This window comes from Panicum hallii, chromosome 4, assembly GCF_002211085.1.
Source record: "Panicum hallii strain FIL2 chromosome 4, PHallii_v3.1, whole genome shotgun sequence".
Taxonomy (NCBI): Eukaryota; Viridiplantae; Streptophyta; class Magnoliopsida; order Poales; family Poaceae; genus Panicum; species Panicum hallii.
The window spans coordinates 6794823-6816009 of record NC_038045.1 but is presented as its reverse complement, the minus strand read 5'-3'; the positions used below and the strand labels follow the sequence as shown (position 1 = coordinate 6816009).

At 43.9% G+C, this 21187-nt stretch overlaps 3 protein-coding genes across 5 annotated transcripts; 2 read left to right on the top strand and 1 right to left on the bottom strand.

Annotated features, from left to right (window-relative positions):
• Nucleotides 1-2415: 2415 nt before the first annotated feature.
• On the top strand, nucleotides 2416-6340 carry LOC112891161 (aldehyde dehydrogenase family 2 member C4-like). Its single transcript, XM_025958095.1, has 9 exons — nucleotides 2416-2654; nucleotides 4031-4173; nucleotides 4264-4647; nucleotides 4763-4852; nucleotides 4955-5128; nucleotides 5233-5373; nucleotides 5519-5656; nucleotides 5769-5830; nucleotides 5921-6340. Exons 1-9 carry the CDS (start codon nucleotides 2507-2509, stop codon nucleotides 6192-6194), a joined length of 1554 nt encoding a protein of 517 aa, XP_025813880.1. The 5' UTR covers nucleotides 2416-2506; the 3' UTR covers nucleotides 6195-6340.
• A 131-nt stretch (nucleotides 6341-6471) lies between these two features.
• LOC112891162 (multiprotein-bridging factor 1c) lies at nucleotides 6472-7250 on the bottom strand. Its single transcript, XM_025958096.1, has one exon. The coding sequence runs from the start codon at nucleotides 7161-7163 to the stop codon at nucleotides 6693-6695; it is 471 nt and encodes a 156-aa protein (XP_025813881.1). The 5' UTR covers nucleotides 7164-7250; the 3' UTR covers nucleotides 6472-6692.
• Nucleotides 7251-8957: 1707 nt separating this feature from the next.
• On the top strand, nucleotides 8958-20201 carry LOC112889626 (coatomer subunit beta'-2-like). Of its 3 annotated transcripts, none has more exons than XM_025956356.1 (26): nucleotides 8958-9163; nucleotides 9444-9464; nucleotides 9570-9631; nucleotides 9742-9796; nucleotides 10988-11024; nucleotides 11102-11427; nucleotides 11532-11663; nucleotides 11736-11884; nucleotides 12776-12844; nucleotides 12919-13069; nucleotides 13157-13222; nucleotides 13720-13908; nucleotides 14414-14554; nucleotides 14649-14723; nucleotides 14846-15022; nucleotides 15133-15224; nucleotides 15313-15429; nucleotides 15518-15632; nucleotides 15718-15789; nucleotides 16031-16227; nucleotides 16314-16407; nucleotides 17227-17333; nucleotides 18367-18496; nucleotides 18728-18827; nucleotides 19498-19568; nucleotides 19856-20201. In XM_025956356.1, the coding sequence occupies exons 1-25, from the start codon at nucleotides 9161-9163 to the stop codon at nucleotides 19515-19517; spliced, it is 2697 nt and encodes an 898-aa protein (XP_025812141.1). In that variant the 5' UTR covers nucleotides 8958-9160; the 3' UTR covers nucleotides 19518-19568; nucleotides 19856-20201. The 3 variants fall into 3 exon arrangements, with proteins under 3 accessions (XP_025812141.1, XP_025812139.1, XP_025812140.1); XM_025956354.1 differs by having other exon boundaries at nucleotides 18728-18893; XM_025956355.1 differs by having other exon boundaries at nucleotides 8960-9163; nucleotides 18728-18842.
• Nucleotides 20202-21187: the final 986 nt, after the last annotated feature.

Sequence of the window (21187 nt, the reverse complement as noted above, 5' to 3'; positions counted from 1 at the left end):
CGGGAAAAAAATAAATTTGTGTTATGGAGCAATTTTAAGTAACAACAAAATTAATCCAAACATATTATCACATCTTTAAAAACCAATAAAAGAAATATATCATCAACTCTATAGGAAAAAAATGCTACATAACATTAAAGAGAAAGAATAAAATATCAGAAAATAAAAAAGGGATAAAGTAGAACCTTTTCTATACATTGAATTATCTAAAACGTCTAGAAAATTTCTTTGCTACAACAATCCGGTTACATATCATAGAACAATTAACTTTCACTATGGGACAAACTGAAAATATAATGCAGGGTAGTGATATTTAACTATTGAACCTATCCAAATATATACCACAACACAATAGATCTTGAAGTACTTGAACAACCTAAATATAATATAACACATATCAATGAATTTTCCATTGGTTGAACAAGAACAGAAGCAAAACAAGTAGAAGAAAAAAAGCAAACCCTCCCATAAATGGGCCGCAAACTTTCTCTAGTAGGATAGGCCCGATTATCCCCGCGTGGGCAACCAAATTGCAAATTGTTGTAAGGGCGTCATTCCAAAGGCTCTTGCGAAGACAACAAGATGATAATTGGAGGGGTTAAATGTCGCTTGAAGCGACAAATTCATCAGGCATCACCTCAAGATGTTGGCCTAGCCTACTCAACGCACCTAGTGGGTTAGCGGATTTCTTATTTCACCTGTGTATGTATATATATATACATATATATATATATATATACACACACATCAGCCCAACTACGTGATACAATATGGGCTATCAGACTTCTTAGCCCCCCTGCGTATGTATATATCGGCCCAACATAATTTGTGATTGTGTCAAAGTGGCGGCCACTCTTGGACAAGGTTATTGGGCTGGTAATTTGAAAAATAAAATAGAAGAAAAATATGCATCAAATAGGCTTCAAACCAAGGTCTACAAAATGATAAACCCAACCACAAAATCCTCCATTGCACCATCTTCAAGGATATGACAACGTTAGGCATTTTCTTCTATCTATACTATAAACAGGTTTGATGATAAGCCGTTCCAATTGATCAACTGAAAGAATAAATGAGTCCACCATCATGAATATTCAAAAAAAAAAATTTAACATTATGAATAAGTCTGTATACATAGCGAACAACATGACCCTCATGAACAAATTATTTTTACAATCGAAAAATTTAGTATACAAAACGAACAAATAATTTTAACATCGAGAGCAGAAAGAATCTACGAAAGTGAAAAAATAGGTACACATGTGAACAAATTATTCCACACATATGTGTTCTATCGCGAACAAATCATTCTTATACACGAACAATATATATACACGGTTAACAAATTAGTATACAAAAGGATGGAAAAATAAAAAGAAAGGAAGAAACTAAAAAACAAAGGGAATGAAAAATAAAAAGGAAAAGAATATAAAGTAAGAAAATAAAAAATTTAGTATTATTTTAAAGTAAAAAAAGAGTGGAGAATAAAATAAAAGAAATGAGAAAGAAAACAATAGGTCTTACAAAAGAAAAGAAAAGGAGACAACAAATGAAAATAAATATAATAGGGAAAAGGGAAAGGAATAAGTGTAAAGAATAAAAAGAAAATAATATTGCAAGAAACAAAAGTTGAAAAGAAATAATAGACAAAAGAGAAGGAAAAACGCAAAGCAAAATAAAAATGAAGAAAAAGAATCAGATCTTGGGCTAAAAATGGGCCGTATCTTTCTCGCGGGCTGAATCAAACAGTTTATCGTGGGCTGAATCATACTGCTTGCTTCCTGTGACCATCCTAGCAAGCTGAAAGCAAACGGAAACCACCTAGTAGGCTGATTTCGCATCAGTGCGCGTGACAAGTCATCTAATAGGCCGAATTCACCTCCGAACCCACGCGCGCAACCGATGGCGATTCTATCGCGCGAGCGATGGATAGTCTCGCCGGATGATCGGTTACCTAGATTTGGCTATACTAAAAAAAACTCTAGATTTGGCCTGCTCAGGCTCACTGATGCAAGTTTGTCTTGATTGGTTTCATGCACACCACGGGTCGGATCAGGCCAGCAGCATGCAAAAGCGCCTGCTCAGCCTACATCCGGGGTTGCCAAAAGATCTGCCGTCCGACTGGCTCTGCGAGCCGAAACAGCAGCTCACGCAGCCACATGAGCCGAGCCACATCCGTGGAGGACAGGACATGCTCTGCGATACGAGCCAGGCTGGGCACATCCAACGATTTTTTTTTTGAAATAAAATCCCACGACTTGCTAGCGATACGCTAACCGAGGGGTGGACTCAACGCCGTTTGCACCACGTGCGCCGCGCGCGCGCGAGTGACCTCAGCACAAGAGGACAAGATCCCAGCCGGGGCCGCATGGGCTCTCGCAGCCTTTCTAATAAATCACAACGCACGAGCCCGGCCCTCCTCCCCTTCCCTTCACATTTCACAACGAGCGCTCGCGCGACCCCCCAGAGCAATCGAGTAGGGAGAAGCGGAGATCGCGCGCGGGCGATGGGGAGCGAGATGAACGGCGGCGGCACGGACCGGCCGGCGGCGGAGGGGGAGGAGGAGAAGAAGGGCGGGGCGCCGCCGCTAGAGGCGCCGGAGGTCAGGTTCACCAAGCTCTTCATCAACGGCTGCTTCGTCGACGCCGTCTCAGGTACCTGCCCAATGACCAATACCCCATCTCGCTTTCTTGGCTCCCGTCGCGCCTGTGCGGTCTTGTCTCGAGAGAGTGGCTTCTTCAGTTCTTCTCTACGAAATGGAGACCGATCTGATGAGTAGTATCTGAGCTCCGACCATTCCCTGACATCAATGAACACTACTAGTTTTTTTTTGTGTGTGCGCGTGGAAATATCCAACGGCTACGCGAGTCGGTTAACACTCCCCGGCCCAGGCCAGCTAGCTAGAGACTGATAGCGTCTTAACAGCTCTAGCTACCTAGCGAATTATTGGCAGGAAGGACGCACACGAGGCTACGAGGTCACGCTCCAGCGGCATGTTCTTTCACGTGGCGCGGTTGCTCGGGGACGCGGCACGTTCGCCGGCGGCCAGAGCTGACCATTCCCGGCCACCCAAATCACATCGGTTCAGTTTGCTGCGCAGAAAAATGCAGCCCGCCGTGCGCAGCTCCGCATTTGGTTGGTACGCTGAGCGAGATTCAGGGATCTGCCGCGCTAGAACGATGGCAAGAGAGATGGGGAGGGGAAACTGGGGGCACCGGGAATCTCCGTACCCAGCGGCGAGCACGGCAGGGGGAATCTGGAAACCTGCCGGCCCGGGCTCGTCGCCCTTGCTCGCTCGGTTGCGCACTCCGTGTCCGCCGCCGGTTCGTCCGCAGCGGGCACCTGTGGCGTCCGTGATCTCGCTCGGCCCATGGGACCGTGCCCATTGCTTGTCTTGAACCCAAGCGCGATTCCGAATTCGCACGGAGTGGTCCATGTCAAAGGACGGCGGCAATGACCGCTACAACCTCCCCCAGAGCGCGCATAAAAAAAACGGAGCATTGTCGGTTCGGTCCCCTGCTTCTGCCAAATGGAAAGTGACAGCGAGAACACGATCCGCAGCCCGGCGTGATCTTGCTATGGTTGGAGGTTCAGTGATGTTTGCGTCGACACAATGACACAATCGCATGGACGCATGTGTTCAGATACGGCTGTGGCCAGCAGCCAAGCACGTCCATGGTCTTTTGGCAAAGCACGTCAATGGTGTGGCAGCAAATCAAACACTTAGTTGGTCAAATCTGCCATGAAGCAAACATCCAAAAAAATTAAAGTTTTCGAACAAAATCAGTAAATACAACCGCGCTCGTGCTAATTTGCTGGCCAAGTCGTACAATAATCAGGTCGGCGAAAAACAAAACTGTCTACTAGCCACACGTTTCTATTTGCTGCGTGCACCAAACTGTGCGTGGAGGCTGAAACATGTTTTTTTCTTAGAGAAACATGCTTGCATTATTACCCCCCAAAAAGGTCTCTGTTTGCTTTATCGAACATCAACGCAAGATCGTCACGGTGCAAGTTTCTTCTTCTCCAGGCCGGACATTCGAGACCAGGGATCCGCGCACAGGGGACGTCATCGCTAGCGTCGCCGAAGGTGACAAGGAGGACGTCGACCTGGCAGTGAAGGCGGCGAGGGACGCCTTCGACCATGGCGAGTGGCCACGCATGTCCGGATCCGTACGGTTCTTGAATTCGCAACTTGACGCTCTCGTCGTCATCACTACTCGCGTATGGGTGAAAAAAAAAATTGCTGGGAACATGTGGCAGGAGCGCGGGCGGATCATGACGAGGTTCGCCGACCTGGTGGAGCGGCACGCGGACGAGCTGGCGGCGCTCGAGAGCCTGGACGCCGGCAAGCACCCGGCCGTCACCAAGGCGGTGGACATCGGCAACGCCGCCGGCAGCCTGCGCTACTTCGCCGGCGCGGCCGACAAGGTCCACGGCGAGACGCTCAGGATGCGGGGCCAGTTCCAGGGCTACACCCTGCGCGAACCGCTCGGCGTCGCGGGGCTCATCATCCCCTGGAACTTCCCCACCACCATGTTCGGCATCAAGGTGGCCCCGGCCCTGGCCGTCGGCTGCACCATGGTCGTCAAGCCCGCCGAGCAGACGCCGCTCAGCGCCCTGTACCTCGCCGACCTGGCCAAGCAGGTAGATACCACGCCATGCGTGGTCTGGTCTCGGTAATTGTTTCCACCATTTTCTGATTCTCACTTGCAGCAGCTGCATGCGTGGCATTGCTGAACGATTCGAGCTGTTTTTGCAGGCGGGGATCCCGGACGGGGTAATCAACGTCGTGCCAGGCTTCGGCCCGACGGCAGGAGCTGCGATCGCGTCCCACATGGACGTTGACGTGGTACTTCGACTTGACTGGCATCATCAACAGCGACCATCAACTGGTTCATGCTGCAACACAGCTTACAAAATTTTTCATGTCGCTCCTTTGCATTTGTTTCAGGTCAGTTTCACTGGATCGACGGAGGTCGGGCGCCTCATAATGGAGGCCTCGGCGAGAAGCAACCTGAAGCCGGTGTCCCTGGAGCTGGGCGGCAAGTCCCCGCTCATCATCTTCGAAGACGCCGACCTCGACATGGCCGTCGAGCTCGCCATCAGCGCAAACTTCTTCAACAAGGTGAACATCCACGAATTTCATTTCCAGTAGGCAGCACTCCAGTACAGCCATACGTGACCTGCGAGCTTGAGCAACTGATCAGACGCGCTGTTGGGAGTTGGCAGGGAGAAGCCTGCATCGCCGCGAGCCGCGTCTACGTGCAGGAGAGCATCTACGAGCGGTTCGAGAAGAAGCTGGCGGAGAGGATGAAGAGTTGGGTGGTAGGAGACCCTCTGAACGATCCTCGTGTCGACCAGGGCCCTCAGGTTAACAAACAAACCTGTGACAGCATGCATCATCTCTACCACAACTTAGCCAATCATGCACCAATTTCAGCTGCTTTCCCGTAACTTAATTTATGGGGGTGCTTTTTAAGCAAGAAACCAAGATCGATGTTGCTAATGCTTGCAGGTGGACAAGGCTCAGTACGAGAGGGTGCTGAACTACATTGAGCTTGGCAGGAGGGAAGGCGCCACTCTTCTGACGGGAGGAAAACCCTGTGGCCAGAAAGGCTACTACATCGAGCCCGCAGTTTTCACCAACGTCAAGGTGGAAAAAAAAAATCCAACAACTACCCACCAGCAACTACACAAGATGGCATCATCTTTCACCGTCTGACATGGGAGGCGTCAATTGATTTTTTTTTTTGGTTTCCCCACAGGAGGACATGGTCATAGCAAAGGAGGAGATCTTCGGGCCCGTCATGTGCCTGATGAAGTTCAGGTGCGTGATAACCCGATCGAGCCTCACACTAAAAGAAAAGTTGCGTTCATCGTGATGACAAGAAACTAAACTTGACCCCTGCATGCTCAGGACGGTGGAGGAGGCGATCGCGAGGGCGAACGCGACCCGGTACGGGCTGGGCGCGGGGGTGGTGACGCGGGACCTGGACGTGGCGAACCGGGTGGTGCGGTCGGTGCGCGCCGGGCTGGTGTGGGTGAACTGCTACTTCGCCGTCTGCAGCGACTGCCCCTTCGGCGGGCGGGGGATGAGCGGCTTCGGCAAGGACGAGGGCATGCACGCGCTCGACAAGTACCTCGCCGTCAAGTCCGTCGTCACCCCGATCCGCGGCTCGCCGTGGCTGTGATTATTATTCGATCGATCCATCCAGCCTCCGGGCGTGCATCGGGCCGCGTTGCGATGTGCAACGCCGGCTGTTTAGTAGTCCTGGTACGGGTTGGAGAAGAAGAATAAAGTAAAAAAAAAACTGAGATCTGAATATGTTGATGCCAATTGGTTTGCTGGCCTGCTACACTGACTGACTGACCACGGATTTCACCTGTGCGAGTTCAGCTGAACAAGCAAAACAGAGGAAGCAGAGAACTCCATCAGATTTCAGCGCACGATCGGGGAGAAGGACGAGATAGAAAGACCACGGGTACCGAATTGAAACCACATGCCAATTGCCATTTGGCACCAATCATCAAACATCGCTACAAGTTCGCCGGAAGTTTGTAGAGAGCAGGTGCGAATGCGCTACTACAGATTTACATCCCCCAAATCTTACAGCTTCCCCAAATCAGACACAAACTACACCCGTTCGTTCCATCGCCTACCATCAACGTTTCCGCACAGGGCCGTCGCATCACTTGCCGCCGCCCCCGGCCGCCAGGGGCGCGCCGACGCCCTTGCCGCGGAGCTTGACCTCGAGCACGCGCTCCATCTTGGCGAGCACGGCCTGCGCGGGCGCCGCCCTGCCGCTCTCGTACTCCTGCACCACCTGCGCGCGCTCGCTGATGCGCTTCGCCAGCTCCGCCTGGCTCCACCCCTTGGCCACGCGCGCCCTCTGGATCGCCGCGCGCACCTCCGCAGCCACCCGCTCCACCGCCGCGGGCTCCGTCGTCTCGTCCAGCTTCCGCGCGGGCGCCGCCGGCGCCGCGGAGTGCCTGTTGGTGCCCGCCGCCGACTTCCGCACCGTCTCCACGGCCGCGCCCGAACGCAGCGCCTGGTTCACCGCCTTCGCCGACTTGAGGTCCGCCGCCTTCGGCTTCGTACGCCGCAGCACCACCGGCTCCCAGTCCTGGGTGATGTTGCTGCTCAGCCTACCCGTCGGCATCGTTGCTTCGCTCCCTCCTCTCTCTTCCTCTGTCTCTTGCGCTCACGATCTCGATTCTCGAACACGGAGGACGATGGTAGCGAACGGAGGCGCGAGAGGAATATATAGAGGTGTAGAGGGGCAGAGGGTGGCCATGGCGGTCGGGAAGGTTCCTGAAAGAGAGGGAGCGCCTCGTGTGTTCTGGAAGGTTCAGGGAGAGAGCTTGGTTGCATCTCAACCGTTGATCTGAGCAGGATACCGGACCAGACGGCTGTGGATGGGTTACAGAGACTTGGCTGCCACGGAAACTCGGAAAGCGGGAAGTCATTTCTGGTCACCGGATTGGCGCCCACGGAAAGACCCGGGCCCGCCAAAGGATATACGCTTGACTCGAAATGTTATAATTTTTACGCTCTCTCTCCATCGCATCAATTTTGGGACCCATGTATAGAGCAGTAAATGTATGTAAAAAATAACTAATTGCACAGTTTAATTGTACATCACGAGACGAATCTTTTAACCCTAGTTAATTCATGATTAGATAAAATTTGTCAAATACAAACGAAAACGCTACAGTTCCAAATGTTATAAAGTTTTGCGATCTAAACGGGCCTGACTACTTCGGCACACTTCCTCTTAAAAAACAAAAAGATTACTTCGGCACACGCCCTTGGATTTCGGTTAATCATTATTCTAGAGAATGTAATAGAACAGTGCATGCTGTGGCTGTGATCAGGTGCAAGTGCTCTTATGGATCTAAACGGTTTTTGGAAGTTCCGTCTGTAGGCGTTGAGGACTTCGTGGCCGACGATATTAACAATAGCATTCTTTTGTTTCTCTAACTTCACGTACAGAAGCCCTCACATGTACGGGACAGTGTACTAGCCTCCTCAAGAGCAATGGGAAAAAACAAAGCTTATGGTGCATCTGTTGTTAACCTGCAACAATTCTCATGTGTGTTAGGTACCACATTAAGAGCAAGACAACATTTTTACTAACATTTCTTCAAGACATCGTGGATACAAGTAAGAAAAGCACATTTTTCACATTGGTGAATTGGCACTCAATTGAATATATCTCATATGCTAGAACTGGCCTACGTGCGTTCACCTCATCATGAATGCTCCTCTTTTTCTTTTTTTTTCCAAGTGTTTGGCGACATGCTTGTTGATAGCTTGGCAGACATGAGTATCTGCCAACTCATTCTGAAGGTGCTCATAATGTAGTACGTGTACGCATTGATTTGTCGGCATATACAATTATACTATGTTTAGAAGAAAAACACATTCTCACAATAAATCTAGTAAAAACCTATCTTAAATTGTTAATGGCATTGTTAATCTATGTATTTTTTATGCATTTATGATTAAAATTAAAAATATTTGATCAGTAGAATTCTAAAATGATATACATGTACGATCTACTAATCTCTTAGGAAGTGAATTAGAGTATAGTATCAGAAAAGAACTAACAACTCGTAGTTCTTATTACTTGATTAACTGGTACTCTGTCCAAGTCCAACAATAGACTGTTTGGGAGATTTCCATTACAGCATCTTTTGCAAGCATGATTATTCCAGTAAATTTATATATTCCAGTTTACGTAATTTCTCCATTTCGCCAGTTCTACACGGTTGTTGCTTACTTCCAGGTCATCGAAAGTCAAACATGGACCCACCGACCTCCGAACTCCGAAGTCCTCGACGGCTCGACCGAACCCGCCCCCCACCCCCCCCCACAACAACCTCCTTCCCGAATCCTGAGACCCGTTTACCGCTCTTAAACAAAACAGACCCGCTTACCCGCAAGTCGGGTCGTTACCTTCCGCACTTGCACTGTCTTCTCCTTCCCTCCCTCGCCTCCTCCATCCCGTCCCGCTCGCGATCTCGCGTCCTCCCTACCGTCCCGCCCACCGCCTCTCCGACGAGCGAGAGGCCGGGCGGCCGCGCGTCCAGGCCCGCTCCTCATCCCCGCCCCTCGAGCCGTGGCCACCCTCCTTGCGGCCTCCCCGACGTCGCAATGGTAAGGCTCCTCGCCCTCGCCACCAGCCACCCCCCGTTCCCCTGCTGGTCCGGCCTGCAGCTCCGCTTCGCGCAAAATGCTAGATCCCGACGCGAGACTGGCCCCTTGCTTCTCGACTGGATCGCAGTGACGCCCGCCGAGCCGAGATCCGCGGCCGGGACATTGGGCTCGGGCGTGGATCTGGGGCTCGGGCGTGTTACGTGCTTGTGCTTATACTGATTCGTCTCGTCCCATTTGTGTTTGTTTTTGTCGGTTGTTGTCGGCGGGGATGATGAGGCAGCCGCTGCGGTTAGAGATCAAGGTAATTTCGGGATTGCCCGGCTGGATCCGGTTAATTTTGCAGTGCCTTTTGCTGTGGCTGTTGAGGTCGTTTCTCTGATGGTGGTTTTGTGTTTGGCTGGATCAGAGGAAGCTCGCGCAGAGGTCGGAGAGGGTCAAGTCCGTCGACCTGCATCCAACCGAACCATGGTAAGTGTGCTGTAGTTTGTTGTCTTAGCTAAATGCTGCAAGGTTAATGTGTTGTGCAGCTGTGTCAGGAGCGTTGAATTTTCTGAATAGTGGGTTTCTGTTCAATGCAGGATCATGTCAAGCCTTTATTCTGGCAGTGTCTGCATCTGGAACTACCAGACGCAGGTCGGTCACTTTTAATTTCTAATTCATATGAGCAATAGTCAGTTGTTCATCTGATCTGGCTAGTTTGATAAATCTCTAAGCTCTTGACCAGCTAGTTAATGCTCTATTGGTTTCTATGCGTGGACTTTTCCTATTTACACTTTATGCAAGGAAAATATGCGATTAGAATTGTACTATGCTTAGTTATGACTTTTTTCTCAGAATAACAGAACTGTCTGCCCCTTGTTGGCCTTCCATATATATATATATATATTTTGATAGTGCAGAGTCTGTAATGTGTCATGTGTCAATAATGGTGATTTTTCATCTAATATTTGGGAATTTTAGATGGCAAGCAAAACTGGATTTGTTTTTTGAAAAATCTTTTTACTTGCTGCACAATGCAATTAGGAAGATTAAACCTGTATCTGACTATATGTGGGCCTAGAGACTCTAGTAATTCTCACTTCCAAGATGATAACTACTTTCATGCAAGGAAATTGTGAGAAAGTTATAGAGAGAAGGAAATGTCTAAGAATTCATGGACAGAAACATAAGCATAAAGGCTATTGCGTATTTGATTCTTTACCAACTTATCAGTTATCATTGGAATGGACAAATGCATGCAAAACGAATTCAGCTGGATTAGGTGGATGCTGTTGAGCTGTTTGGTTTTGATGTATTAGTGCTTTAATGGGTGCTGAATGGGCTAATAGCATTTACATAGTGCTACCATAGGATACAACTTGGCACATCCCCAATAAGATTAAGGCAATTCCGAGAAGGTTCATCTGTGTGATAGATCAAAGCTGGCAAAGTTCAGCAGGTACTTGGTGACGTCCTCTGGTCTCTAGCAGTCATAAGATAATCTTTACTGGTGACTGACAGGGATGTGTTCAGGGGTGCAAGAATTATGAAGCAGAATACTCTGTGATTACATTTTTTTAGAAGATGGAGGCATCTCCAGCCTCTGCAGAGTTCACACAGCCAACTGCATGATTACATGTGATGGGCTTGTAAAGGGAACAGGACAGCGTTGTGCATAGTTTTTCTTCGCTTACACTTTATACAGTTCAGTGGAAACTGTGTTCTGTGACTCACTGGCATGGTCTAATTTCAGTGTTTTCTCGCAGCTGTCAAGCTGAGATTTATATAGTTTTGTACAGATGATATAAAATTTGAACTGATTAAGCTATGTTATTTTATTACCAGACAATGGTGAAATCTTTTGAAGTCAGCGAGTTACCAGGTTGCTTTCTCACTTTACTATTTACATTTTATGTATGCCATTGTTCCATTATGCTCATGTAACCATGTTAATTGCAGTTCGTTCGGCTAAATTTATTCCACGAAAGCAATGGGTTGTGGCTGGTGCCGATGACATGTTCATCCGTGTGTATAACTATAATACTATGGATAAGGTGAAGATGTTTGAAGCTCACACTGATTACATTAGGTGTGTGGCTGTTCACCCGACCCTGCCTTATGTGTTGTCATCGTCAGATGACATGCTCATAAAGCTCTGGGACTGGGATAAGGGCTGGATGTGTACTCAAATCTTTGAGGGCCACTCTCACTATGTCATGCAAGTCACATTTAACCCCAAGGATACAAATACTTTCGCCAGTGCTTCCCTTGATCGTACTGTAAAGGTATACCCATTCTGTTTTGTTTTTGGTAAACAAACAATGTGCTAATTCCTCACTTTTCTCTTTCCTAGCCTTAACAAGCAGTTTTCTGCATGTGAAATTTTCAGATCTGGAGTCTTGGTTCACCTGATCCTAACTTCACATTGGATGGTCATTCAAAAGGTGTGAATTGTGTTGATTACTTCACTGGTGGTGACCGGCCATATCTAATTACTGGCTCTGATGACCAAACTGCGAAGGTATGACATGTTCATTTGGTGATGCACATATGAGCATTTTAGACATTGTTACTGACAAGTTAATTTATTTAGGTTTGGGATTATCAAACAAAGAGCTGTGTTCAAACACTTGAAGGACATGCCCATAATGTCTCTGCTGTATGTTTCCATCCCGAGCTTCCAATAATAATGACAGGTTCAGAGGATGGAACTGTTCGTCTATGGCACTCAACTACCTACAGGTTCTTCTGCTGTTTCTGTTCTATTTGGCCTTGTGACACTGTCTTTGCGTTTATTTCTTGATATGTTTAGTGCTCTTGCATCAGTTCTATGTAGAAGTTGTGCTAATTTGATTATACCAATCAAAAGTTCTCATGATCACACCCAGGGTAGTGCTATCATTAGATAAACGGGCCAGCACAATGCTACATGTGATTTGAGGAAAAAACGCTGTAGCTTAACAATGGTGATAGTGGGATGCAGTTAAAATTTCTCAGCCGAACTGAAAGCTGCGACTAACTATTTGAAAAATGGAGTGGACTTTTGTATTTAAATATGACAAGTTGACTGTGGTTATAATCAGGGCTGCAAGTTTTGGTTTTGTGAATTCCCATATGTTCTCAGGTTACATTAATTGGTTTGCTGATGGCTACCCATTTACCAATTCAGTTTTCTTTGATTTCTAGATTCCCCTGAGTATGTGTTGTTCCCCCCTCTAAATTGTCCCTCAAACAGCTTACCTTGCCGCTTACTTCCCAGAACATACATAACGAAAACTAGGTAGATATTTATGACTTTGGGGTGGGGGGTCATACCTGGCTGTGAAATCCTTATCTTTTTCTTTACTGTGGTTACAAGTCCACTGCCCATTTCATCAATTTTTTCTATGTATTTTAAGGATGCTTTTGTTTAAATGAATAATCATGGTCTTATGGTGACATTATGTGATCTTTGTCCTGTTCTGATTTTCTATGCTATTTGACGTTAGACTCAATATCAGCAAAATTATTAGTGGTTGATTGTTGTTTAGTCTGCAGGGTTCCATAACGAAGCTTGCACCCTTTCTAGGTTTTAAATTTAACTTTTCTGTTAATGGAAACTTGATGGTAACATTGTCACCTTTGCCCTTGCAGGCTTGAGAATACACTTAACTATGGCCTTGAACGAGTTTGGGCATTAGGTTACATGAAGGGCTCACGGAGGTATTAAAAAAACTGAATTTTCTTGTTTTCTCCAAATTTGTTATTGTTTTCTTGAATATATTCAATTCATGCAGAGTTGTGATTGGATATGACGAAGGAACAATAATGATAAAGATTGGCCGTGAAGAACCTGTTGCTAGCATGGATAGCAGTGGTAAAATCATATGGGCCAAGCATAATGAAATTCAAACTGTTAATATCAAGGCAGTTGGCGCGGACGCTGAGGTTATCTTCGTAATCCATGCCATCTTTTTGAGAATGGTTGATTTCAGATTCTGATTCATAATGCCTTTAATGTGCTTCATTTGTCAGATCGCAGATGGAGAACGTCTACCATTGTCTGTAAAGGAGCTGGGAAGTTGTGATCTTTACCCACAAGTATGTTTCTGTTGATATTACGTGAATACTTTTGTTTAATAGCTTTCTTCGGCTCCATGTTACAGTAGAAAAACAAAGAGGTTCCTATATTTCTGCATGGTTTTGCCATTGCACGATGTGTACTAATAATAGCTTTCTTCTCCCTCAGTGTCATTGAACATTTTCAGTATCTTATCTTTTTTGTTTAGGCTCTTCTTTTTCTCTCTTTTTGGTAGATGTTGCTTATGCATTTCTCACTATTATACTTTTACTGCTATTTATTTACCATCTCAATTAATCAATGATGGAAGCCAGAGCCCATTGGCTAATTTTGAAATTTTGCTTGATGAGGCTAAGAATTGTTATATGCTTCTAAAAAATATTGGATAGTTTTCTTTAGATGTGCAAATTCTTTTTTTTTGTGGAAGCAAGAAAGCACTAACTTTCCACAACTTTGTTCATACTTTTGTTTGGAAAGTAAAAAAAAAAATAGTAACTAATCCTTCTTGTTGTTTCAGAGTTTAAGACACAATCCAAATGGGAGGTTTGTTGTTGTATGTGGAGATGGAGAGTACATTATCTACACAGCGCTAGCATGGAGAAATAGATCCTTTGGGTCTGCTCTTGAAATTGTCTGGTCAACTGATGGAGAGTATGCTGTAAGGGAAAGCCCATCAAAAATAAAGATCTACAGTAAAAACTTTCAGGTTTGCTCTCTATGTAACATTATTTTGCGAGTTGCGATTTTACAATTTTCATTCTTTTGGTTGCTAGTCAATTTTCATCCCTACTCAAAATTTAGAACGCTTAACCTCACTTCAGATATAACAAGAGTCTCACACTGTTTTTGGTATTCTGGTGCCTTAGATTATTGAGCCTCAAATGCTTTAATTGTTATTATGCCTCAAGGGACTAGGATACCATAGTCTACATTACCATATGTGTCACATGTTTGAAGAACAATAATTTAGGTGCTGTTTTTTTTTATGAGAATCTCCAAAGTCCAAATTAGGAAAGTTTGTTAGTAAAACCGAGCGAATAAGCCAGTGACTTGTTTTATTTTACGAAAACTATGCGAGCAAAGAAGCGGCTGCAGCAATAATTGACTTTCAGTTTGGAACATCTTATAGTGCTTATTAATGTCATATATGTGTAAACATGCTTTATTATTATTTCTCAAACTTATGCTGATAAGAGCAGCTGTAATTTCAGGAGAGGAAAAGTATAAGACCAGCATTCTCTGCAGAACGTATACATGGCGGAGTGTTGCTTGCGATGTGTACAAATGACTTCATTTGTTTCTATGACTGGGCAGAGTGCAGGTTGATACGTCGAATTGATGTGAATGTAAAAGTGAGTAACGTTGCTTCAATAATGGATATCTGTATTGCTTTTATCCTTTTTTTTTGTCATATGCCACTGGAATTTATACTTGTGCCTGCTGCAGAATGTATATTGGGCTGACAGTGGTGATTTGGTAACAATAGCAAGCGATTCATCATTCTACATTTTGAAGTACAATGTGAGTTAATTTCATTTCATGCTTGCTATTTTGTGTTGGTCAAGCACATCTCGTATTCTCCAACTGACGATGTTATCCTTGTTTATGATGTACTAACACTACTGTGACTTGATAACATATAGAGGGATATAGTTTCTTCTCATCTAGATGGAGGGGCTTCAGTTGGTGAGGAAGGCGTGGAAGATGCCTTTGAATTGCTTCATGAGATAAATGAACGTGTCCGTACTGGGTTATGGGTCGGAGATTGTTTCATATACAATAATTCTTCATGGCGGCTAAATTACTGTGTTGGAGGAGAGGTTAACACTTAATTTCACCATTATCTGCAGTATCTTTTATGCATATCTTTTTTTGAGAGAGGGAATGTTTGGTTTTAGATGCTATCTTTTTACTATTTCACGTGCTACAGGTTACTACAATGTTTCACTTGGATCGGCCTATGTATTTATTAGGATACCTGGCTAACCAAAGTCGTGTATATCTAATCGACAAGGAGTTCAAGTAAGCAACAAAGCGAGATACTTATTTACTTTTATCCCTCCTTCATAATATGCTTTTGTGTTATGACTAACAAGTCTTATTGCTGCAGTGTGGTGGGTTATACTTTACTACTCAGTTTGATTGAGTACAAAACACTTGTGATGCGTGGGGATTTGGAACGTGCAAATACCATTTTACCATCCATACCAAAGGAACAACACAACAGGTGCCATCCTGTTCAAAAATTGATTGTAGTGGCTGTTACTTTAACTTTACGTGTCCCATTGTTTATATGATTTAATTTTGGCTTGCAGTGTGGCACATTTTCTTGAATCACGTGGCATGTTGGAGGAAGCCCTTGATATAGCGACTGACCCTAATTACAGATTTGACCTGGCTGTGCAGCTTGGCAGCCTGGAAATTGCAAAGGCATGATGCAATTATACTGTTTAGATACATCATCCAAGAATTTTTTTTCCCTTGAAGTGCACTCTAATATCTAGTTCCTTTGCAGGAAATTGCTGTTGAGGCGCGAAGTGAATCAAAGTGGAAGCAGCTGGGGGAACTTGCTATGTCCACTGGAAAGGTATTTTTGTCAATTTTTCATCCATGCGGTTCACTAGTTATTGTGTACATAGAATAGTGATGATTGGCATGCTGCAACCTTAATAATATTTCTCAATTCTATAAATCTTCACTCTTGTATCATAATTTCCCATTAGATTGAGTTTGTTGCTTCCTCCTTGCCATATATACTTTTTTTCTGCCTTTTCTTTAGAGTGCAAACATTTGGACTTACATCTTTTAGTTGCATACACAAACTGCAGCTAGAGATGGCAGAAGAATGTCTGCTTCAAGCTACAGACCTTAGTGGGTTATTGCTTCTATATTCATCACTTGGAGATGCTGAAGGGATAACAAAACTGGCGTCCATGGCTAAAGAGCTAGGAAAGAACAATGTTGCTTTCCTTTGCTTGTTTATGCTAGGCAAATTGGAAGAATGCCTTCAACTGTTGGTTGATAGGTAGACTTCTGCAATGCACATCTCCCTATCCAGTAAAATCTTGTTTTGGACAATATATGTTGACAATTCTGTCATTGGCTGTACAGCAACCGTATTCCTGAAGCAGCATTGATGGCACGATCATATCTTCCAAGCAAAGTTTCTGATATTGTTTCAATATGGAAAAAGGATCTTCAGAAGGTATCTTCCAAATGAATTATTTCTTTATTCGTGCTCTTCAGATCGCACTTCACATTTTTCCCATAAAAGCGAATACTTAATATGCTCTGTTTCCAGTTCTCTGAAGCATAAACTGTATGTCAGTTTGACAGTTTGTAAGAACATATCTCTGCATGGTACTTGCTGTTATGCATTGCGTTGGTTTTGTTTAGTTTGTTTTACGGGCTTCTGATTGCTGCTATAGTCACTTCCTTTCTTCTGTTTACTAACTGTAAAACTGTCAGTAATAGTAGTATCCGCAAATTAGGCCCATGGGCGGAATGTTACTGTCAATAGATGATTTCTGACTAATGTTTACCTTGTTTAAGATGGTAACTTGTTGCTTTGGGGTTGTTGAGAATGTAGACTTAATTGTTAGGACAAATCTATGTGGTTGAAGTTGTAAAAGAATAAATGTTTCATTTTATATGCTCATATAGGTATCAGACTGTCATGATATCACCAATTACCAATATTCTATATATCAAACTAAAATCAACTTTGGGCTCAAACTTAGTATTTTGGAGAACTGGATTGCATTGTTATGGAATGCTCAGAATGGATGATTCTAACTAGTCTGCTTCAAAAAGGACCAGTATCAGGTTTATATTCATCGAATTTGATAGTTGAGACCCACCGTGTAACACTGATTTCATTATGCTTGATGAATTATCTGTACCATCTATGATCATACAAAGTATTGATGTTTTTCTCTAGTTTATTTATTATGTCCACTCTGTTGTCATTCAAGCTATTAGCAAGGGTTGGCTCATTAGTTCTTTTTTATCTGTGATTTTTAAGGTGAACTCCAAAGCTGCAGAATCTCTGGCAGATCCTGCCGAGTACCCAAACCTGTTTGAGGACTGGCAGATTGCTCTCAGTGTAGAATCTACTATTGCTCCCAAGAGGTATTTATTCGCCATCATGGGTTATTAAGGCATAAAGCTCAAATGAATGTATCGAACTTTTGGTATCCTTCCATGATGTAACTAGACTATCCATTAATAATGTGCAGTATCAATAGAAACTTCATATTCTGGCAATCTTCGAGCGATTCCTTCCTGTACTATTCTGGCATTTGTTCATATGCATTTGTGCCTTCTTTGCTGATGAAGTTAGGTAATTTATTGGCATAAGAATATTCCTTTAGTGATTATTCTGACACAGAATTGCAGTATCCGAGATAAAGATTTACACTGTAAGAAACCAATCTTATTAAGATAATATCTGAATCTTCTGCAAAAAAAATGTTATATTGAAGAAATAGATTCAATGTGAAATCTTCGATGTTGGAAGAAACCATTGAAGGCTTATTTAAGGATGGTACTTTGCTTCTACACAATTATGCACATGCTGCATCAAACCGTGGCACTAGATGGGGAAGAGTCCCACCTGAGCTGTGACCTCTATCCCATCTTCCTTCATGTTCCTCTTGTACCCGGTGGCTTCAGTGTGGCTACATCATCTTAGCCACATACCCAGGCAGGATGGTTGGCAGGGTGATGTGGGTAAGAGGGCCGTCAAGGTGATGCACAAACAGGCGGCAACGGTGAACCAAGCCACCGCTACTGCTGGAGGGCTGGAGAGATAGGGGGTAGGGGAGCAATGAAATATTACTTTTCTTAGCAGCGGACTTGAAAAGCCACCTTTACGAATGATAAACTGTGCGGAACTATGTGGCATCTCAGTTAGAGACAACATCAGCCCATGCGTGGAATTTTGAGTCACCTTGTACCGCTTAAACTAGTTCTGTTATTCATTTAAGGAATGCATATTTTATGGCATGCATGCACTCACCTTGTAAATATTGTATGTGTTGCAGTTTTCTATGATATAACAAGGATTATGGGAGCATTTGGATAAATGTGTTATGGGACATTCAGTTTTAAAGAAATAATCTTACTTTTTAATTTATATTCTGACGAGATCTTGTTTGAATAGGGGTGTCTATCCACCTGCTGAGGAGTACATGACTTATGCGGAGAGGCCCAATGAGAGCCTTGTGGAAGCTTTCAAAAGTATGAATGTGGAAGAAGAGATACCAAGTGAGAATGGAGATCCTGCTCATGAGGTAGTACACTTGGTTGTAATGCTGGATTCGTTAGTAGCATAATTAGTGATAGTGCTGGATTGGTTCTGCCTTTTGGTATCCCTTGAAGCTCATATGAGAACAGCAGGCGACAACTCAGAAACATATGCATATATTTTCTGTTGCCTAATTATTTTTACCACTATCACTTGCTTCTATTGCTCCTCTACTTTAAGCTGCTGCATGATGCTGGCACCACATGAATTTCTACAGGTCATTGAGGATGATGGAGTCGAGGAAAGTCAGGAGGATGCCGTTGAAGTTGAACCCGATGGTTCAATAGATAGTGGTGTTCTTGTGAATGGGAATGATGGTGAGGAACACTGGGGTATGAACAATGCAGGAACTTCATCAGCATGAAAACAGTAGTTGTGGAAGTGTACAGTCCAATAATCTTTAGTCGTCTTTTTTATACTAAACTCTACGAAAAAATATTTAGGTTAAACTATCAAGTGAATGGGTGCAAGTGTATCCATTCTGCACATAGTAGTATCCCGAGTCCCTTGTCCTCACTCCTTATCATAGAATGCTTGCATGTACATGATGGAAATCCTATGCCATAAGAACATGATATGAACATAGATAAACATCATTTCTAAGAACTGGTTATGACCATGATTTAATTAATCAGCTGGACTCACTAGTTGATCTTAGGAAGAGGCTGTAACATTATGTTAATTAAACTTGGTTTCGTAAGGAGGTACTTTTGTATAACTATTTCTGGTTAAAAGAAACCAGGTTTTGTCATTGACTATAGACACAAAATTCAACCCATTAGCAAGCTTCATATTTAGACAGTGAATCGTGACACATTTTTTTTCAAAGGTTTTATGTTGACTCTGAGTAATCTGAGTTGTTGATCTGAATTATGTGAATACATCTCTAATCTGTTTTTTCACCTAATAATTAACCTCTTAACATTGCTCAGATAACCCAATCACACAAGCTTTCTTACTGTTCTTTCTTCTCTTTCTCTTTTTCAGTGCTAACTCCTGACCAATAGTAGAGATTACGACAGCATTCTGCACCAGCATTTTGGTTGTTTTGTGTAAAGGTAAGTATGAACATACATATATATATATATATATATATATATATATATGCACAAGTCAATGAAAATTTAAAAGGTTAAAGGCATTGTGTTCTTATATCCTTGAGCGAATCAAAGTTGTGTGTAATGTTTTTTAGGACCAAGTTGTATATAATTTTTTTTTCTTGTACATTCTTTTGGTATGCCCTTTTGGCACGCAAAACAAAATACCTATGCACATGGCAGGGTAGACATTCATCAGTTTTCCTAGCATAATTCGTGGGTTTAAACTTGTCTTCTCACTATTGTAGGTTGCCACATGTTCAGAGTTGATAGTCATGTAAAAGAAGTTCCTCTCCATTTGTACAAGACATTGTGCGTGGTCTAGTATTGAGCATACAGGAACAGTCCATGACAATTAAGTAGCACTTTGGTTTAGATAACAAATTTTGCAATTCGATTCTTTTTGGGTAGGGTTTTAAAGCTTCATGGCATTGTAGATTCCGGTATGTTATAGATTGCCCTACCCTTATATATTCACCATATGTTAATACTGTCATTCTTCTGAGGTTGGAATTTGTTCACCAGCAGATGTGCTGCACCCATGTATTTTGGTCCAAATAAACCGTCTCATATTTCTTTCTCAGTTGATCACCTGATCCTTGGTGTCTCTCGTGTACAATTGTCGGTTTTTATTTTTCAACTATAGCAAATATAGCAAATTTAACTGTTGGGATCCGAAGGATATTTCCTCAAACAGAAAAATAAAAATAGTATTCTGACTCAACGGGATGATCTTATGTGCACTTTCAAAACCTTAAAAAATCATCCCGGTTACAGGGTATTTATACAGTAAAGGGATGACCTTATGCGCACTTTGAAGAGTTCAGAGTCAAACTGCTTGCCGTTGTCAACGGTTAGTTCCGTGGGCACCCCAAAGGGCACCCCAAATCTGCATATGATATTTTGCCAAAAGAACTTCCTGATGGCTTCGGAAGTTATATTGACCAGAGGCTTGGCTTCTATCCACTTGGTGAAATATTCCACTACTACTATGGCGTATTTGTAGTTTCCCTGTGGGGAGGGGACCGACAAGGTCCATCCCCCATCTTTAGAGTGGCTATGTTGGAGGTATAAACTGCGAAGGTTGCGAAGGTCTGTTGGATTTTGGCCCTATTATCTAGCAAGCTTCGCATGTTTTGACAATTTGTTCTGCATCCTTAGAGCCGAAGGTAAGAAGAATCCCTGCCTGAAAGCCTTCGCTACTAGGGGTCTTACCCCAATATGAGAGCCGTACAATCCTGAGTGTATTTCTTTCAGTAGCTCTTTGCCCTGTGCTACGGGTACACTTTTAGCCACGGTGATGTGACACCGGACTTGTAGAGTTCATCTTTGGATGGGTGTAACCTTTTGCCCGCTGAGCCATTCTTTTTTCATCTGTTTTGTCAGTTGGCTCAAAGTGGCCTCGAAGGTAAGCCATTATTGGAGATCTCCAATCTTCGCTGAATATAGCATTGATTTGCTTTTCTTTCTTTTGCCTTATCGAAGGAGTGGTGATTTCCTCATAGAAGACATCCTGGGGCAGTGTTTGTTTTCTGGCTGCTGCCTTTGCTAAGTTGTCTGCTTCGCTATTTTGCGCTCTG